Here is a 16,541-nt window from a genome sequence, read left to right on the forward strand (position 1 = left end):
CTGTCCGGGCCCGCTGTGCCCTGATCCGCGCCGGGTCGGGCTGGGCGCGGGGCCCAGTGGGTCTGTGGTCACAGGAGAGAGGCTGGGGTTTGCACGGGAAGGCCTGAAGTCCTCAGGGTATTCGGTGTTCTCAGTAATGGGGCTGGGGTCACAGGGGAGGGTCTGGAGTCCGCACGAAACGGGTTCGGTGTCCACTTGGAGGGGTCCTTGAGAGCCCGCAGGGAGGGAAAAAAAGCGCCCCGTGCCCTTCTGACTGCCCTCGGGCAGGAACGGGCTGGTGTGCGCTCAGTCCCGGCGGATGAAGGCCCTTAGTGCCGGGAGAGGAAAGGCTGTGGCTGCGGGGTTGCAAGCGGTGGTCAGCGAATTGAGGGGAAGCTCTCCGGGCTTCTCTGCGGGGTGTAGGGGCGGGTGGCAACACCAGCTCGGGACAGCGGGGAGCCACGGCATGGTATCCTCCGAGGGATGGGTGCTGGGCATGGCACAAGGCAGATCCTGATAACAAAGGATCCAAGGCGAGGGTGCCGATTGTGGTTGTAAGCTTGTCGAGAGCTTCAGTGTGCTTTAATGAAACCGTGTTTTCAGTGAAATTCGTAACATAACATAGCGAGCTGAAGCTTGGGCATGTGTTACAATGAGCTGTATCTCAACTACACATAGTTGCTGCATGGGAGCCCTATTCAATATCCCTTGCTGAGCAGGTTTGTGCAGGAGACCTTTGAGAGGCTTACCTGCATAGGTAAAATGGAAGAATTAGGGCCCAAATCTGTACTGTTTTTCAGGGGCATTGTGATGAAGTATTCATTTATCAAACAGGACTGTCCTAATGCTCCTTAAAAATACAAATTTTTTTTTTTTTAATTATATCTGACACCCTCAGACTAAAAGAATAGCTTTTTTTTCTGAGTAGATCTGCCAACTTTGTTATGACAACAAATCTGGGTAATTGGATTTGTGATGGATGTTTCAGTATTTCTAAAAAGGGTGGATCTGTTATGAAGAAGGAGCATTTGCCTCATTCATATAAAATGGAAAATGCAACACAAATTAATTCTTTGAAAGTTTATTAATATTTTTAAAGTTAAAGTGCATCAGTAGAGTTCTGGCTTGGTCTTAATTGGTTCTTTTTCTTCAGAAGGTGGAAATCTGCTTCTGTGGGACTATAGGACATAGCAAGCAATTAGTGATTAATGTCTCCCAAAGATGCTTTCAGTATTTGATGACAAGAAATATTAAGCTCTTTGAACAGAAATGGTGACTTACTGGTTTCAACTGATTTGTAGAGTCACACCACCATTTTTTGGTAGAGTTCTTTGTCACATCAAGCTGTCATCAAAGTTTGTGCCTTACATTATAGACTGGCTCATGAAAATGAACACTGTAGCTGCAAAGGCCTAGTCTAAGGATTCTAGGGCTTCCCTTAAAGACTTCCCTTACATTATTGATCTGGCTCATGAAAATGAACATTGTAGGTGCAAAGGCCTGATCTAAGGATTCCAGGACTTGCCCTGAACAAAGCACATGGTGCTTTGTGAAATAACAAATCAATAAATACCTGTTGCTGAGGCAAGAGCAACCCAAAGGCTTGCCCCCACCTTAAGCTCTATATGGCATTAATGAAGGGTGCAGCTTTGCAGTCTCTAACGAGGGGCTACATTCTGTTCTAGAAGCGTTTCCCATGCTAGCTGCTCTTACGTAAATTCTTTAGTTGGTGTAGATTAATATATTCTCAAAGTAATCTTTGCAAAGGAAAGCATGGACAAGAATTTGGAGGAGCTCAAAATAGTCATTAGCTTAGCATGGGAATGTTCCATGAATTAGAAGGTTTTCTTTTATGACAGAGCTAGGGGCCTATGAATTCAGTCCTTTTTCTAAGTGTGGAATATTTTGCTTACAGGTAGTAGTAAAGGGAATCAAAGAATTTGGGGGGAAAAAAAGAAAAAGAGAAAAGCGTTGAAAAGATATATTATTAACTCTTTGAAAAGAGACTGCGAAAGAGACTAGCTTTGAGGCCTACTAAGAGGCTTTAAAGTTTTCTTTCTGAATTTTAAAAGCTTTTTCTTCAAAATTAGAAAAATTTTAAATTTTTCTTAATTTATTATTTTCTTAATTTTAATTAATTAAAATTTCAGCTTTTTATGACTACCTTTGTATCAAAGTTGTTAACTTGAATAGAACCTATCAAATCTACTAGTTTTATTTATGGTTAACATAAGACAGTCTACCTTAGACTTCATGTTTAATGGCTCTCTATATCATTCTACTGAATTTTCCTCAATCTGCTCATACTGCTTTCATTAGTCCGAGAGCTGTTTTCATATCACTTCACAAAGGCAATAAAAATGAATACAATAAAATGTGATGCTTAATTTTTGTCTCTTTATGAAATCTGAGACTTGGCTTACAGTGTCCTGTTCTTTGAATTTGAAAATTTCTAATGTAGAAAAACAAAATAACTCTTTAACTTTATTCTGTGGCTTATGCTGTTACCTCCTAGTGTGAAGCACTGAAAAATAAAAAACACAAGCCTCATATTCTGTAAAGTACTAGATTTCCTGTAAGACTGACTTCACTGAATTGAAAAGCTATTTCTCATCTTGCATGACTGGATATCTACTTTTGCCAGTCTTTTCATCTGCGTTAGGTACAAATTCAGCAAGGACTTGAATTTTAAGATTAGGTACGTGCTAAAACAATTAATTTTAGACCTTGGACATAAAAATTACATAAAAAGATAAAATTGGTCTGTGGTTGTAATTTCATGGTAAAATATTCTGGCTTTCTTGTATACAGGAATATACATAATATCCTAAGCTTTTGCATTGTGGCAAACTTAACTTGAAATTTTTCATTATCCATGCCTGAGCCATGCTACTGAACCATCACTACCTGCCATTTATAGATCTGTGAGAAAATGTTCTTCCAATTTGTGCAAAACCCTTTTGAGTCATACAGTCTTCTTACTTATACTTCCATAACAAAATGATATTGTTCCTGGCAAGCAACAATAGTAAATATTAAATTATAAAGGTCAGTATCATATATCTTGATGAAGTATTTTAGACAGGTAAATTGATTCCATGCTCTGAGCTCTTAGCTTTGAGCACAATTTACTCTATTTTTGCCACAGATACTTAATTTCCTTTTACCATGTTTTTTTGGATTTTGTTTTGTTTTGTTTTTAGGAAAAAAAAGATACAAACTTTCTCTTTATTCTCTTGCATATGTGAAAGTACAGACTGCGTCATACACTCGAGAGCTGCATGGAGATTTTACTTTGCAAATGGAGCAGCATGCTGGCAGCAAAAAGGATGAAAGCCTTTGAACAGCTCCTTTGATAATTGAAATCAGCCCATGATCTCCTTCAGGCTGCAGTTTTACTCATCGCTATTTCCTAGGTTTTTTTCTAGCACCAAGATAAATTTCAATGTAACAAAAGAGTCACAGTGGAAGAGATATGTATTATAAAGGTATGTAACACAGTTGTCGTTAAAGTACTTTACATACCTTCATATAAAGCAAAAATACACAAAACAAATACCTTTATATTGAAGGATTAATTTTTTCCAGGTGAACGAGGTGAATGGAAAAGTGCAATAAATCCAGTTATGCAAGCTTGCATCCTTAGCAAAACTTCAACTCTCGTGCAGTAAATGGTCTCTGCAGACTGCAGATGAGGTTTGGGTCACTTTTGAGTCGCTGATGTTTATTTGATACCTTTCCCATGTGTAAAGGATTTTCATCTCTACCTCTTAATTAATTAAGTTTATTAATTAAGTGCTTAATTAATAAAACAATAATTAATGTCAGTTAATTTGTCATTGAAGACAAATTTATTCATAACAGCATCTTACCTAAAGTGATGCCATATTTTGCATACCACTGAAAATGGTTTCTAGTTGTTTCAGAACAGAAAATGTTTATTGTTGTATCTCTGTCTTCTATTTGTGTGCTGCTGTCCTTTGAATCTCCATACAAGTGATCACTGGTGCCTCAATGCAGGTAATCCAGTTGTCATTAATTTGAATGTGATACCTCAACTGTCCTTGGGAAATTGTCTGTATTTCTCTTATGGCTTTTTCTGTGTTTTTAAATAATCTTACTCTTGTCCTTTTGTCTTTGGGATATCTACATAGGTATCTCTGAAGGGTTGGGATTTTTCCTGTACTTATCTTTTATTTGTTTGCTTGTTTGTTGTGAGAAAAAAAAAATCAGATGTCTGTGGTAATAACAAAAGACTTGCAAAAATGCTGAATTGAATTAGAACTTGCATTCCATCCTTAGATTGTCTCCTAAGAATTTGGAGTAGGAAAACAGTGGATTTCCATTCTTCATTCTTACCTAATTGTATTAAGCAGAGACTGAGACTACGGTCCTACTAAATTAGAATGGTGCAAGTTGATCAGTAGAACAAATATTTGTGCTTAGGCAGGCCTTTTGGATCTTATGGGAGCAAGTAGTGGGCGGGAAAAATGCATGTGGATGAATACTGCTACTATGCTACTTTTCTTACATTCAGAAGTTGATAGTGAAGTAGAGGTTCAGTAAAACACTTTGGTAGTATCTGTCTTCTGATCAAAGAATGGTATGTCTGAAGTTTCTATCTGCTCAAGTGATGCTATTGTGATTTTATCCAGGTAGGAAGTCACTTGGAAAGTTGTTTAACGCAGAATATGGCTACCTATAGCACGTGGTTTTGACACAGACACTTTTCTCATGATCCCTCAGTTAAAGAAAAGAAGGAAAAGAAGGAAATAGGAAGGAAAAGAAGAAAAGGGAAGGGAAGGTTCCGGGAAGGGAAGGGAAGGTTCCGGGAAGGGAAGGTTCCGGGAAGGGAAGGTTCCGGGAAGGGAAGGGAAGGGAAGGGAAGGAAGGAAGGGAAGGGAGGAAGGAAGGGAGGGGGAGGAAGGAAGGGAAGGGGAGGGAGGAAGGGAAGGGGAGGGAGGGAGGGAGGGAAGGGAAGGGAAGGGAAGGGAAGGGAAGGGAAGGGAAGGGATTCCTATGTCCCCTAGCCACTCCTTTCTTAATCCCCAATTGGTCCTTATCTTTGTACTGTCCCGAGACCAGGGTCAGCTCCTGCCACTTGTGAAGGAGAAAACTTGAATCTCCCCATAAGTATGCCTGGGGACTCAGAGCATCTCACCTCACAGCTGAATTAAACATCTGTGGATACCATGCAAAGGCCCTTTTTGCTACCTTACCCTGGGCTTTACTAGCAGTTATTCAGGCAGCAACAAATTACCATGACTGTAGTACAAATTAACTCATTATTAATTAACCTTTTTCACTTGAGAGTATATCAACGAGCAATATTAAAAAGTGTTCCATTTATTTCAATTTTAATTTTCAAACATCTCAGAGGATAGAGGAATACTGCTGTATTGTATATTGGGGTAGAACTGCAGCATGGGAGCCTAATATTATATATACTAGTAGTTGTATACTTTTCTCTTTTTTGCAGTCACAGGATATAGCAAATGAGGCACTTAAGACAGCCTTTTTACACATTTTTAACCTCTGCTAGGACACAGTGAAAACCACATTCCATGTTTCTAAAAGCCAGCTGTCTGAATTTAATTACCAGGAAATAGAGATCCTGTGTTTACCTCTGATGTTTGTTATAGTAGGTTCCTGCTCTTGATCCAGGTGGAAGGGTTACTGTTACATTTGGCCTCTACTTCAGCAAATGGAGTTTAGCTGAAATTAGTGCTTGCTGATAGTGCAATCAACAGTAGTGATTTTCACTTAGTGAAAAATCTTCATTGGAAGTACAGTTCTGCTGGAAATACAGTACTCTGTCATACTCTGTTGCCTTCTGATACAAGGCAGGCGGCCTGGTTTCAGGAAACAGCACGGCGACCCCCTTCCCCGGGGTCGCTCGGGCCTAAGAAACACGCAGACACCAATGTGGTGGAGGATCAAAGGCCTTTATTCTCTCTTCCCGTGGGGTTTTATAGTCTAGGGGGCTTCTACGTCAGTTAGGGGTCTGTCTTTACCATCTATGGTTAGTAGGGATGGAAAGTTACCTGGGCAAGTGGAAAATTACCGGAATCTGGTTCAGGGGGCTACATTCCTATGTTAATTTTCTTATCTAAGGGGGCAGGGGCCCTGTCTTCCCGTAACATCACGAGATCTTCCGAACGCCAGGCCCTATCTGCTACAATACTCACAAACATGGAATGGTGTTCTTCTTTCATAAATTAATGCAGAACAGTGAGACACATTTGATGTTGTATAAAACAACTTAATGGAACAGGTATCTGACCCCTGTACTTGAAATACGTTGCCTCTCTGTGAGCTTCATAAACTGAATCACAAACACTCTCTTGCAGGTGTCTTATTTGTGTCTGCAGACTAAGAAAACAAAAATACAACCTAAGAAAATAATTGACTTTTCATCACATTTCATGCTGAAATACCTCACAAATTTTTGAAAAATATTTAGACATATTTAGAAAATTCAAAGGTTTTAGTATTTGCAAAGAAACCCTATGCTAACACTGGTACCACTACAGTGCTTGTACAAATCCTGGTTTTCCTTTCTCAGTTAAAACTGAGGGAAGAAGGTTACCTGATTTACAATGTGCCAAGTTCCCAACAAAAGCTGATAAAAAAGCTATATTCTGTTTCTACCTCTGTGAGTGCTCATAGCTTGTTTAAAGAGGTGGTTAGGCATGCTGCCTCAAATAAAAAGAAATTTTCCATAGCTACTTATGCCAGTGATGGATTTTATTTCTCAGATATTATAATATGCAATTATCAGCCCAGGAGACAGCAGTGCAGGAGCAACAGTGATGTCATTGTTCTCTCTGTTGCTGATGTGTGTTCCATGGGCTTCCTGTTGATGCAAGACAGAAGAGAACATGAGGATGAGATTAAAATTGACACTGGCATAGTAATGTGATTATTGATGCTTTGGAAATTTATAGTGCAACTTAACAAAAAATCTGTTAACAGCAATTTAAAGGGCAACGTATTCTCAAATTTAATGACACAATCACAAAGTTATTTGCTTTGGAGTATATAAATACCTAGTAGTTCTTCTCATGTAGGATTTTTGTTCATTTGAGAGGTTAGGTAGCAGTTTAGTAATTAAATTACATAATTTGCTACATGGGACTTCCAGTTATGTAAAAATTTAATTCAGTTTTATTTCCTACTTGTCTAAGAGACTTTTGTCATGGGAATATGACTATAATAATTTAGAGATGTGTCTTCTGTTGCTAAAATTTCTTGGGCAATTGTGTCTCTGTTACACTGAGGGCACGCTTGTGAAAATCAAGTGCACATCAGACCCTCTTTATCTCTTTTATTGTGAGCTAAATTCAACCTTGTCATTGAAACTACCCTGGGAAGGTTGATATTGAAGAGCAAATTAATTGTTCAAATAGTTTTTCTCTTGGAGAGGCACAGGCCATGATGGCAACCAAGCCAGAGCTTGTGGCCAAAATGAGAAAGCTTGCCCTCAAGAGCGTTACAAATCTCCCCACTGAATGATCAAGCATCTTTCTTCCTTTTTGGAAACTGTCAGAGAGACTCGTACTGGTACATTCTTCCAAGCATCAGGCTTAACCACATGGCGTTAGGAACAGGTCACTCAAAAGGGAAGAAGGGGAGAGAAGTTAAGGACATGAAACAGAGAATGAAAATAAAGTTTTGATAAACAGAATGGGAAGTGGGTAGGAGTGCTAACAGAACAGAGGTGAAATGTAGAATTCTTCGTCAGCTGGTAGGCATGTCATGAATTTATTCTCAAGGTTATGAAGTTGGTGCTGTTTTGTTTTTCTCCACCCCATGCACATAAATGTGTAATACTGTAGTGCAGTGCAGAGCTGTGTGACCCCTGGTGGAGGCTGAGGAAAAGGTGTCACTGACACTCCTGGGAGATGTGGCCAGGGTGGTGAGCCTGCCTAATCATGGGGGATAGGGGAAAACTGGATCATACCCTGGGGTTTGGACTTGCAGAACTGCTTCCAGAAGAGAAGAAAAATGTTCTAGGAAGATCACACATATTCTTATCTCTTTCTTTCCCTTTTCCCTCAATCTATTACAAAATAAATTGCCTAAAATAAGAAAGCATTCTAAAACTAATTTTTTTAAAGTGCATTGGATGTATGAAAGCTAGTTTTATATGGTTTAGATGCTGGATGGGATGATGTTGGCATGTTGAGAATCTTCTAGAATAACTGTTATTTCTTCTGTTGGACATAGAAAATCAGGTGGACAAGATTTTCCATGGAGAAGTTTCTGGTGCTCTGCATCTCATTGTGTATCTGTGTGTGTGTGTATCTGTTGTGTGTGTGTGTGTTGTGTGAATAAACTGTACCAAAAGAAAAGCTAAAATCTAAAAAAAAAGCAATATAGTTGTCTCAGTCATGCCAGGGTTGAAGGCTTTTCTTAACAGCCTTCAACTATGAGTGCAGATGAGTGTAGCAAGCAAAATATACATTCAGAGAATGAATTGTATTCCTATGTGTAGGTGTGGCATAAAATCTGAAACTAGCTAGGAGGTGAACAAAATATGGCAATAGTAGATTTCACTGTCTCAAAAAAGATATGCTTTGTTAAAACACTTTGTAAATATCTATCTGCAGGCTTCCTAAATTGACATCAAAAACTTCCTTTTTGGTCAAAAAATGTATGTAACTATCCTCCCTAATTATGCCCATATGCCTAGCCAATAGTGCAATCATATATTGCTGAGGTTTTTTTGTTTTACATTACCCATCCAAGCTGTTTGGGGCAGAGGAAGTTTTTGCCATTACAACAGAGAAAAGGAAGAGGATTTTCTTTGTACAGAGAGTACAAACATTATTTGACATCTTTACTCTTTTTTAGCCTATTAAGTAATCTTTAAGCTTTCTTTTTCTTTTGATTGCAGTTCATGATATGTTAGAGATCTAACTGATAGATATTTAGAAAATTCAAAGGTTTTAGTATTTAGTATTTGCTATTTAGTATTTAGTATTTCATAGACTGTTAGAAATCTATTACTTTAAACAGAAAAAGAGGAACAAAATCTTATGCAGAAAAGACAGAAAATTACAGAAATGAGAGGTCAAATGGCTTTCTAAAGGTAATGCAGCTTCTAGCACTACTGGTAGGATCCATAGTTCTTGAATCTTTTAAATCTCACAATAGTAACTTTGTCCCAGGGCATCTAACTTGCTGTTTTGCTATTTTTCTGAGATTTGTTATTTGCCTATTGAGTTCCATGCCTGGCAAATCTAGCATCTTCATTTTCTAGCCTTGTATTCCATCCTGTCCAAACTGATTCAGCCATCCCTTGAAATTAAAACTATGAAACTGCTAAATTAACCGTACAGTTACCCCCTCGTTTTAATAATCATAATAATAGTAATCACAATAGTAATATTAACAATAAAAATAATAATAGGAAAGTACTGAGTTCTTCAAAAAATTGAAGTGCATTTAACTATTTACAGCTAGGAATAGATTAGATCATCAACTACTACTTCTGAAAAATATTCAAGGAGAATATAGTTGGACATGATGCATTATAGATAGAAATGTGTTTTCATTACAAATAATGTGTTCTAACATCAGAAATAAGACTGATTGTTATCTTTTTATGACTTAGAATATTTAGAGAATATTATAGGACACTATTTGGCTAAGGCTCCAGCTACTTTCTCTTTCCCTGGGATGATGTAGCACCATACCTATTCCCATATCCATATTTAAACAAACCATTTTCTGAGAAAGTAAGATGAACTATTACAGAGGAAGCAGAAAGCCCGTGCCGCCACAGCTGAACAAAAATATTTTAGCAGGAGGCCAGCACTACAAAACAAAAATTTCCCCAGAGGTTCTTGCTTTATTCACAGCTAGAATGACCTAAAAATAACATATTGCTATATAGAATCATAGCTATATTATTCCCCTTGCAGTGTTACCAACACTTTAAGCTAAATTAAAGAAGCCATTCTAAATTTAATTTTCAGAAGCCTATCTTTCCTCTTCTCTGACTTCTGCTTTATAATCTACTATTACTTTCTTCTGGTTAATTAAAGAAATACTATTTGATTCCCTATATGTCTGTCTTGATGATGACATATTGATCCACATTCTCTCCTGTAGTTCTATTTCATAAAGAAATTCACAAGGTTTTTCTAGGATCCAGGTAGAAACTCAGCAGTTTCCTAGTTTCTGAACAGTCAATAGAGAGAGTAGCATGGAGGTTAATTATAGCATAAACTAGGATTTTCTGACAGGATATATTTTCTCCTATTTTGATTCATGGGATTCACTTACTTAAAAACACATCATGGTACACCCACTTGTTAAAGGTCAAAATTATTTCATAGTAAGTCAATGTAGATTTTTGTGTTAGGCAATTATTTTTAGCACCTTATTTACTGCTACAATGCTAATGGTAGCTAAAAAGAAGGATGTGTATGTTAATTAATGTTCACTGGATTTTTTTTTTCAATGTAGCCTCTTGTTTCTGATTTGCATTGTATAATGCTCATGAGACAGTGCCAAGAACCTTATGTGTATCAGCAGCATCTTCTGGAACATCAGTGGCCATATTCAGTTGCTGTACAGTGTATGTGGAATAATCATCCACTGCTAGGAAATTATAAAACTATGTCATTTGATTGCAATTACATCCTCACTCATGCTAAGGTGCTGGCTTTAAACAGTTCTTATCAACACATCTAACTAATAATTTTTGTTGGGTTTTTTTTCAGGAGATGAGTTGAGAATAAGTTGAGAATAAGTGAGAGCTCAGGTCTCTGCAGGACACACAGTTTTGTAATGGTTTTTGTTTATGTGCATTTACTTCCTCTATAAAACTTTCTGAGAGAGTAAACAAGACTTTCTGAGAGAGTAAACAAGAAGAAGAATATAAACTTTTCCTCAAGACAACAAAAAATCCCTCATCATTTCCCGTAAAAAAGTAAACCATACTTCCACAGAAGAAACAGATACACTTTTGGCCAAGACTGGTGGTGAAGGTGTAGAACATTCTTGTTACAGGAAGTCATTGGTTGGAGACAAGGACAACACAAACTCTTAGAGATCCATGCCACAACAGCAATGGTTTGTTATGGAAGATTCCTTATATAGGGGGTTTGAAACTCCAGGGTTTAAACAGCTAATTGATTGGGGTGTCTCTCCACCCAGATCTCTGGCCAGTGGTGCTTCTGCATCTGGGCTTGAGCAGGGTTGGCTGAGGGTCCCTGTATAGGTTTAAATCCAACCTATCCGGGGACTTGTTTATCTGTTTTCTGGAATGAACCAGTCTAGCTGAATTGGATTTGTGTTATGGCTAGATTTACCTTGTCCAGCTACGGACCAGCTGTAGCTGTCTCAGTACTTTTCTCAGTTTCTGTACAGGTTGCCTAACATAAGAAAATGCTTGAATTTGGAGGATATAGTGCAGCTATAGCTGTTTGGGTACTATGGACTTTGTCAAAGTACTATGGCCTATAGTATATCAGCTCTCTTTTCTGATATACTATCAACTCTCTATTACTTCAAATTATTTTCATTCCTATTTAAAATGTTCCAAAGTGCTTTTGTTTGGATAGGGGGCAGAAACATTACACTTCCCCCCAAAGTCAGCTATGCTTCTTGCACCAGAAGAGTGAGGCATCTACTGGAAGAAGAAAACCCCTACACTGCAATAACTGCTAATGTCAATGTTTAAATAATCATCTCTCAGCATGTACATTAATTCCTCATGGACATAAATGAGGTATATAACCCCATTTCATGCTAATGTTTCACATTTGTTCTTTATTTGGTCTTCTTTCCAATCCAGACTGCTGCAATTTGGGGGGAGAGAGGGGGAGGAAAGAATGAAGGTGAGAATGGCACACTAATTTCTTATGAAAAGTATGTCTAGCATGTATTAACTCTATCAAAACTCAGCCTATTACAAGGCTGAAACATGAGCTGAGCCCCTGAATAGCTGAGATGCCATTGAGCTTGACATTTCTAGAGCTGTCTGGAGCTGGGATTAATCTCTGAATTGACAGTTTTGTGGGTTAAAGGAGAGGAAGAGCAGGTAAAAAGAAATGGAAGTGGTGGTTTGTACTCAGTTTCAGCAAATCAAATTGATCAACTTTTTCTTCAAGTGCTAAATTTGCAGAAATTTCCTAGAACAAGCTCATTGCATTGATGTATGTGGAAATGAGGGCAGTATTGAATGACTTTTCAGAAGCAGACTTGAAGTCATGTGAAATTATCTCTAACAACTCCACTCTAGTTAATATTAATCCATTACTCTGTGTTACTACTCCAGATAGAGCTGTAGCTTTTCTTGCCTGAAATGAGAATCCACTATCACCTTCACCATACCCCTGCTGTTTATTAACTTACTGCACTTCAAGTGTTTCCTTGGCTTTTTGGGAAATGAAAAGGGATTTTAGGGCTTTGGGATGATTGGCTGAAGGATCAGGATCATAGGTAGTGTTTTCTTTGTGCCTTTCAACAACAGCAAAGAATATTGAAAGGAATGAGCAGAGTCAATAGATTAACATGCTACTCCAAGGCTGGTGTCACTGACAGAATTTGGGGTTTTTTTGATCATAGGATGATCTATACAATGCCAGGTTGGCTGACACCTGATGAGATGCACCTTTCTCAGAGGGGAAAAAGGGGTTTTTCACAGGAGTTAGAAGGGCTTATCAACAGAACTTTAAACTACTCTGGAATGGAGAAAGGAAAAAGAGCAGACTTGCCACTCATAAGTAATGGGGAGGGACATGTAAGTTTGAGGGACAATGTGTTAGTGAGATCCTTCAGTCTTCTCCATGGAGCATTGGCTGCAATGAGATGCACTTGACCAACACATGCAGCATGAGTCCCTGAGATACCTCAGTGCTATCCCTGGTGGAATGAGTCCTCTGACAGAAGTCTGTTGTGGGGTGGTTATAGGCTGTTCATGAGGGATAGGCAGGGCAGAATAGGCAGTGGAGGTCATGGTGGCAGGGTGACATTGTGTATAATGGAGGGGCTAGAATGTGTGGAGATCACATTTGGCAATGGTCCAGTTGAGAGCCTCTGGATAAGTATTAAGGGACAAGCAAGTAGTGCAGAATTCCTCATGGCAGTCTGCTATGGACCACTGAGACAGGCTGACAGCACTGATGAATTATTTTCTAATGTACTAAGAGATACCTATTTCAGCCACCCTTGATCATATGGGACAATCTATCTTGCCAGATATTAACCACATTATTAGTATAGGAATTATTGCCATATTGTTAGTATGGGAATAACACACAGGTGGTACAAGAAGGTCCAAAACACCCCTAAAATACTTGTGTTTTAACTTAACTGGAAGGACACAGACCTGTTAAAATGAGTCCAGAGAAGGGTCATGAGGATGGTTATAGGATAGAGCATCTTTCCTCTGAGAAAATGCTTAGATAATTGGCATTGTTCATCCTAGAGAAGAGAAGACTCCAGAGAGTCCTTATAGCAGCCTTCTAGTGAGGGCCAACTAGAGCACTGGTAGAGGGACTTTTTGTATGGGTTTTGTATGGGTTTAAACTGAAAGATAATTGGTTTAGATTAGACATTAGGAAGAAAGTCTTTACTTTGAGGATGGTGAGGCACTGCCACAGGCTGCCCAAAGAAGCTGTGGATGTATCATAGAAAGTTCATATCATAGAAGAGTTCAAGGCCAGGCTGGATGGATTTTTGAGCCACCTGGTGAAGGGGAAGGTGTCCCTGCCCATGGGCAGGGGGATTGGAATGACATGATCTTAAATATCTCTTCTAATCCTAAGCATTGTATGAGTCTGTACTTCATGGTACAGTTACTAAAGGAGGCAACTATGACAGGTGCCCTTCTTGGTTTGTTTATTTTTAAAAGAGAGATTCTAATGAGTGAAGTAGTGACTGGTGGCTATCTTAGCCACGGTAACCATAAAGGAATCAAGTCTGAAATCTCTGACAACAGGAGGAAAAGTGCCGGCAAAATGTCAGCCCTGGACAAGAGGAGAGCAGACTGCTCAGGAAACTAATTAGAGAAGTCCCTGAGAAAATGCTTTAGAGGATACTGGGGTACATCAATGCGTGTCACTTTTTAAGCACCGCTTCCCAAGAGCACAGGAATGGGCAATTCCAAAATGTTAGAAGTCAAGTAGGGGAGGCAAAAGGCTGGCTTGACTAAGCAGGCAACTTCTTCTGGAACTAAGGTAAAAACAAGAAAGTGTATGGCCAATGGAGGAAAGCTCATGTGATATGAAGGGCATACAGAGATACTGGTCACCACTGTAGGGAGAAAATTTGTGTGTCTGAAAGTCTGTTGCAGCTGAAGAAGACCAGAACTGTGGGGGACAGTAAAAAGTGTTTTTTAGATGTTTTAATAGCAAAATAGCAATAGGCAGAAATAATATTGTCCCAAAGATCTGGCTGATGTTATCATGAGGCCTTTCTTTTTCATGTTTGGATGATCTTGGGCTTCTGGAAATGTCCTGGTCAACTGGCAAATTTCCAAATTCCAGCTCAGGTCATTCTATGATTTACAATTTATTTCCAGGACCCTGCACACAGGTTCAGAATTCTCCTGAAATGAGTGTTATGTAAGATGTGGGCAGGTATAAAGAATTTTTGTCTTTTCCTACTCTCGAATATTCAAATATCAATCCCAAGTGTGTGATTTTTCGACTGAAGTGAATCCGAATCCTTAAAAGCTGATTTTCTTATACTGTTCTCACTGTTGCCTGTACAGAACCTGGAGGACATTGCAGAAATATGATGCAAGCTGTGAATCATAGGAATCTTACTGTAGATGCTAGTAGAAGTTGTTTCAGTGAAGTCACAGAGTGTCCGATTCCCGGCTGTTTGGATAGCCTGGAAAGGCCCAGGGTGGCCTTGGGGCAGCCTGCGCTTCAAGGACGAGAAGAGGCTTCAAATCTTTTCTCGGTCTCGGTGTTTATTAATTGTTTATCTAAAAGATTTTCTCTCGGCCCGACAGAGGTCTGCTCAGCAGCCAGCCATGAGCACACTCCCCTCTCGCCGGGGCGGTCACCTATCTTTATACTCAAAGTTACGTATATAATATTTATCATTTTTCCCCAATACCTTTTACCCTTATTAACCAGTGCACTTTTAGTAATAACCAATCCTAAAGTGCCACCATCACCACAGAAGATGGAGGAGAAGAAGAAGAAGAAGAAGAAGGACAGGACACGCCCCAATTCCTCCATCTTACTTCTCTAAACCCCCCTGTACAGAAATCCTAAACCCTGTGTTTCACTCTCTAATTAACTTATCCCTTCACCATTCACCCCGGTGAAACTCTCCTATCCTCATACAAGTGTCGTCTCCTGTGTAGGATCAAAGTCCAGCCACCAGACACTTCTGGCAACATTCCAGGACTCCCGAGCCCCCCAAGGGTGGTCTCGGTGACTCGGCACCTCAGTCCTGAGGTGCTGAGATCCCACAACAGAGGGCTGTAAGACGGTCTTAAATACTGCCCACTCTACTAAACTGTAATATAGTTAAATATTTCCTGTATTTTGACACATGATTTAGAGAGGAACATGGTATATGACACAGAAACAAAATATAGAACTCACCTTTACAATATGTGAAAAGCAAATGTGGCATATATTAGAAGTTATATATATCAAAATACAGAAAGCAGAAATACAGAACTTACACATTAAATTAGTCATAATAGTCACATAAGGCTGGTGAGTAGCAAGAAATTTGGCAGGATGTGCTTGACAACATCATCCTGCCTTAGGAAAAATTATTGTTACAGAAATGTTCCAGTATTTGCTTCTCAATGGCAGACAATCTCTGAAACCTCTGAGACACTGAGGCCCCAGTAGGCACAAAAAGGCCGATGAAGATAAAAAAGAACATGTCCTTTTTAAGAACAATCACAAAAGTATTCTATATAGCAACTGGAATTAAACACAAGCAATTTTTGAAATTGAATCATAGCTATGTTCAGGGAGAGGACTTAGAGATTTGGAGACTTTGCAGCAGATTTTTTTTATTGAAAACTCATACATGTTCACTTTAGTTCAAAAGAAACTTCTAAACAGAGAAGAGAAAAATTTGATCCATTTTTCTCCATTTTAAAGGTAGTGAGTGAAGAAAATAAGCCTCTATCACAAGCATGTAAATCAGTGAAAATGCAGTGTCTAAAGCAACTTGTTCCTCCTGTTTACTCAGTGTGTCTTTTCCTGTTCATGCCATTTATTTGTTAACTTCTTCATATCTTGTTTGGTTTGGCTTTTAAACTCAGAGAAAATTCATGTTGTTTTGCTAAAAAAAAAGCATTAAAAAGTGAGATATTCCAAATTTTACTTCCTAAGGTGCATCAATTCTTATCTGGAATGATTAGATCTGGTAGATCCTGGCTTTGTTTACAATCACTGTGAGTTTCTTTACAGGACAACCAAGACTGTTTTAGTAAGTCAAAATAGTAACCTGTCCTATGAAAAACACAGGCATCAGTCTGAATCTCTTCTCCCTATCATGTTTGTAATCAAGAGGGATTTAAGAACAAGGTATTTTCCCAAGGTACTAATGTTTTCTTTTTTCTG

At 38.8% G+C, this 16,541-nt stretch overlaps 1 protein-coding gene across 4 annotated transcripts in view; it reads left to right on the forward strand.

Annotated features, from left to right (window-relative positions):
- The window catches only part of LOC135459289 (elongin BC and Polycomb repressive complex 2-associated protein-like), a 68,211-nt gene that overhangs the window by 1,017 nt on the left and 50,653 nt on the right, over positions 1-16,541 (forward strand). For 3 of the 4 annotated variants that reach the window (XM_064735114.1, XM_064735115.1, XM_064735116.1), the window contains exon 2: positions 3,236-3,467. The exons of the other annotated variant lie outside the window; for it this stretch is intronic. In XM_064735114.1, the coding sequence (XP_064591184.1) occupies positions 3,236-3,335 (100 nt within the window). In that variant the 3' untranslated portion in view covers positions 3,336-3,467. The remainder of the gene's footprint in view (positions 1-3,235; positions 3,468-16,541) is intronic. 4 annotated transcript variants of the gene reach the window in all.

The sequence above is a fragment of the Zonotrichia leucophrys genome, chromosome Z (genome assembly GCF_028769735.1).
Source record: "Zonotrichia leucophrys gambelii isolate GWCS_2022_RI chromosome Z, RI_Zleu_2.0, whole genome shotgun sequence".
Classification (NCBI taxonomy): Eukaryota; Metazoa; Chordata; class Aves; order Passeriformes; family Passerellidae; genus Zonotrichia; species Zonotrichia leucophrys.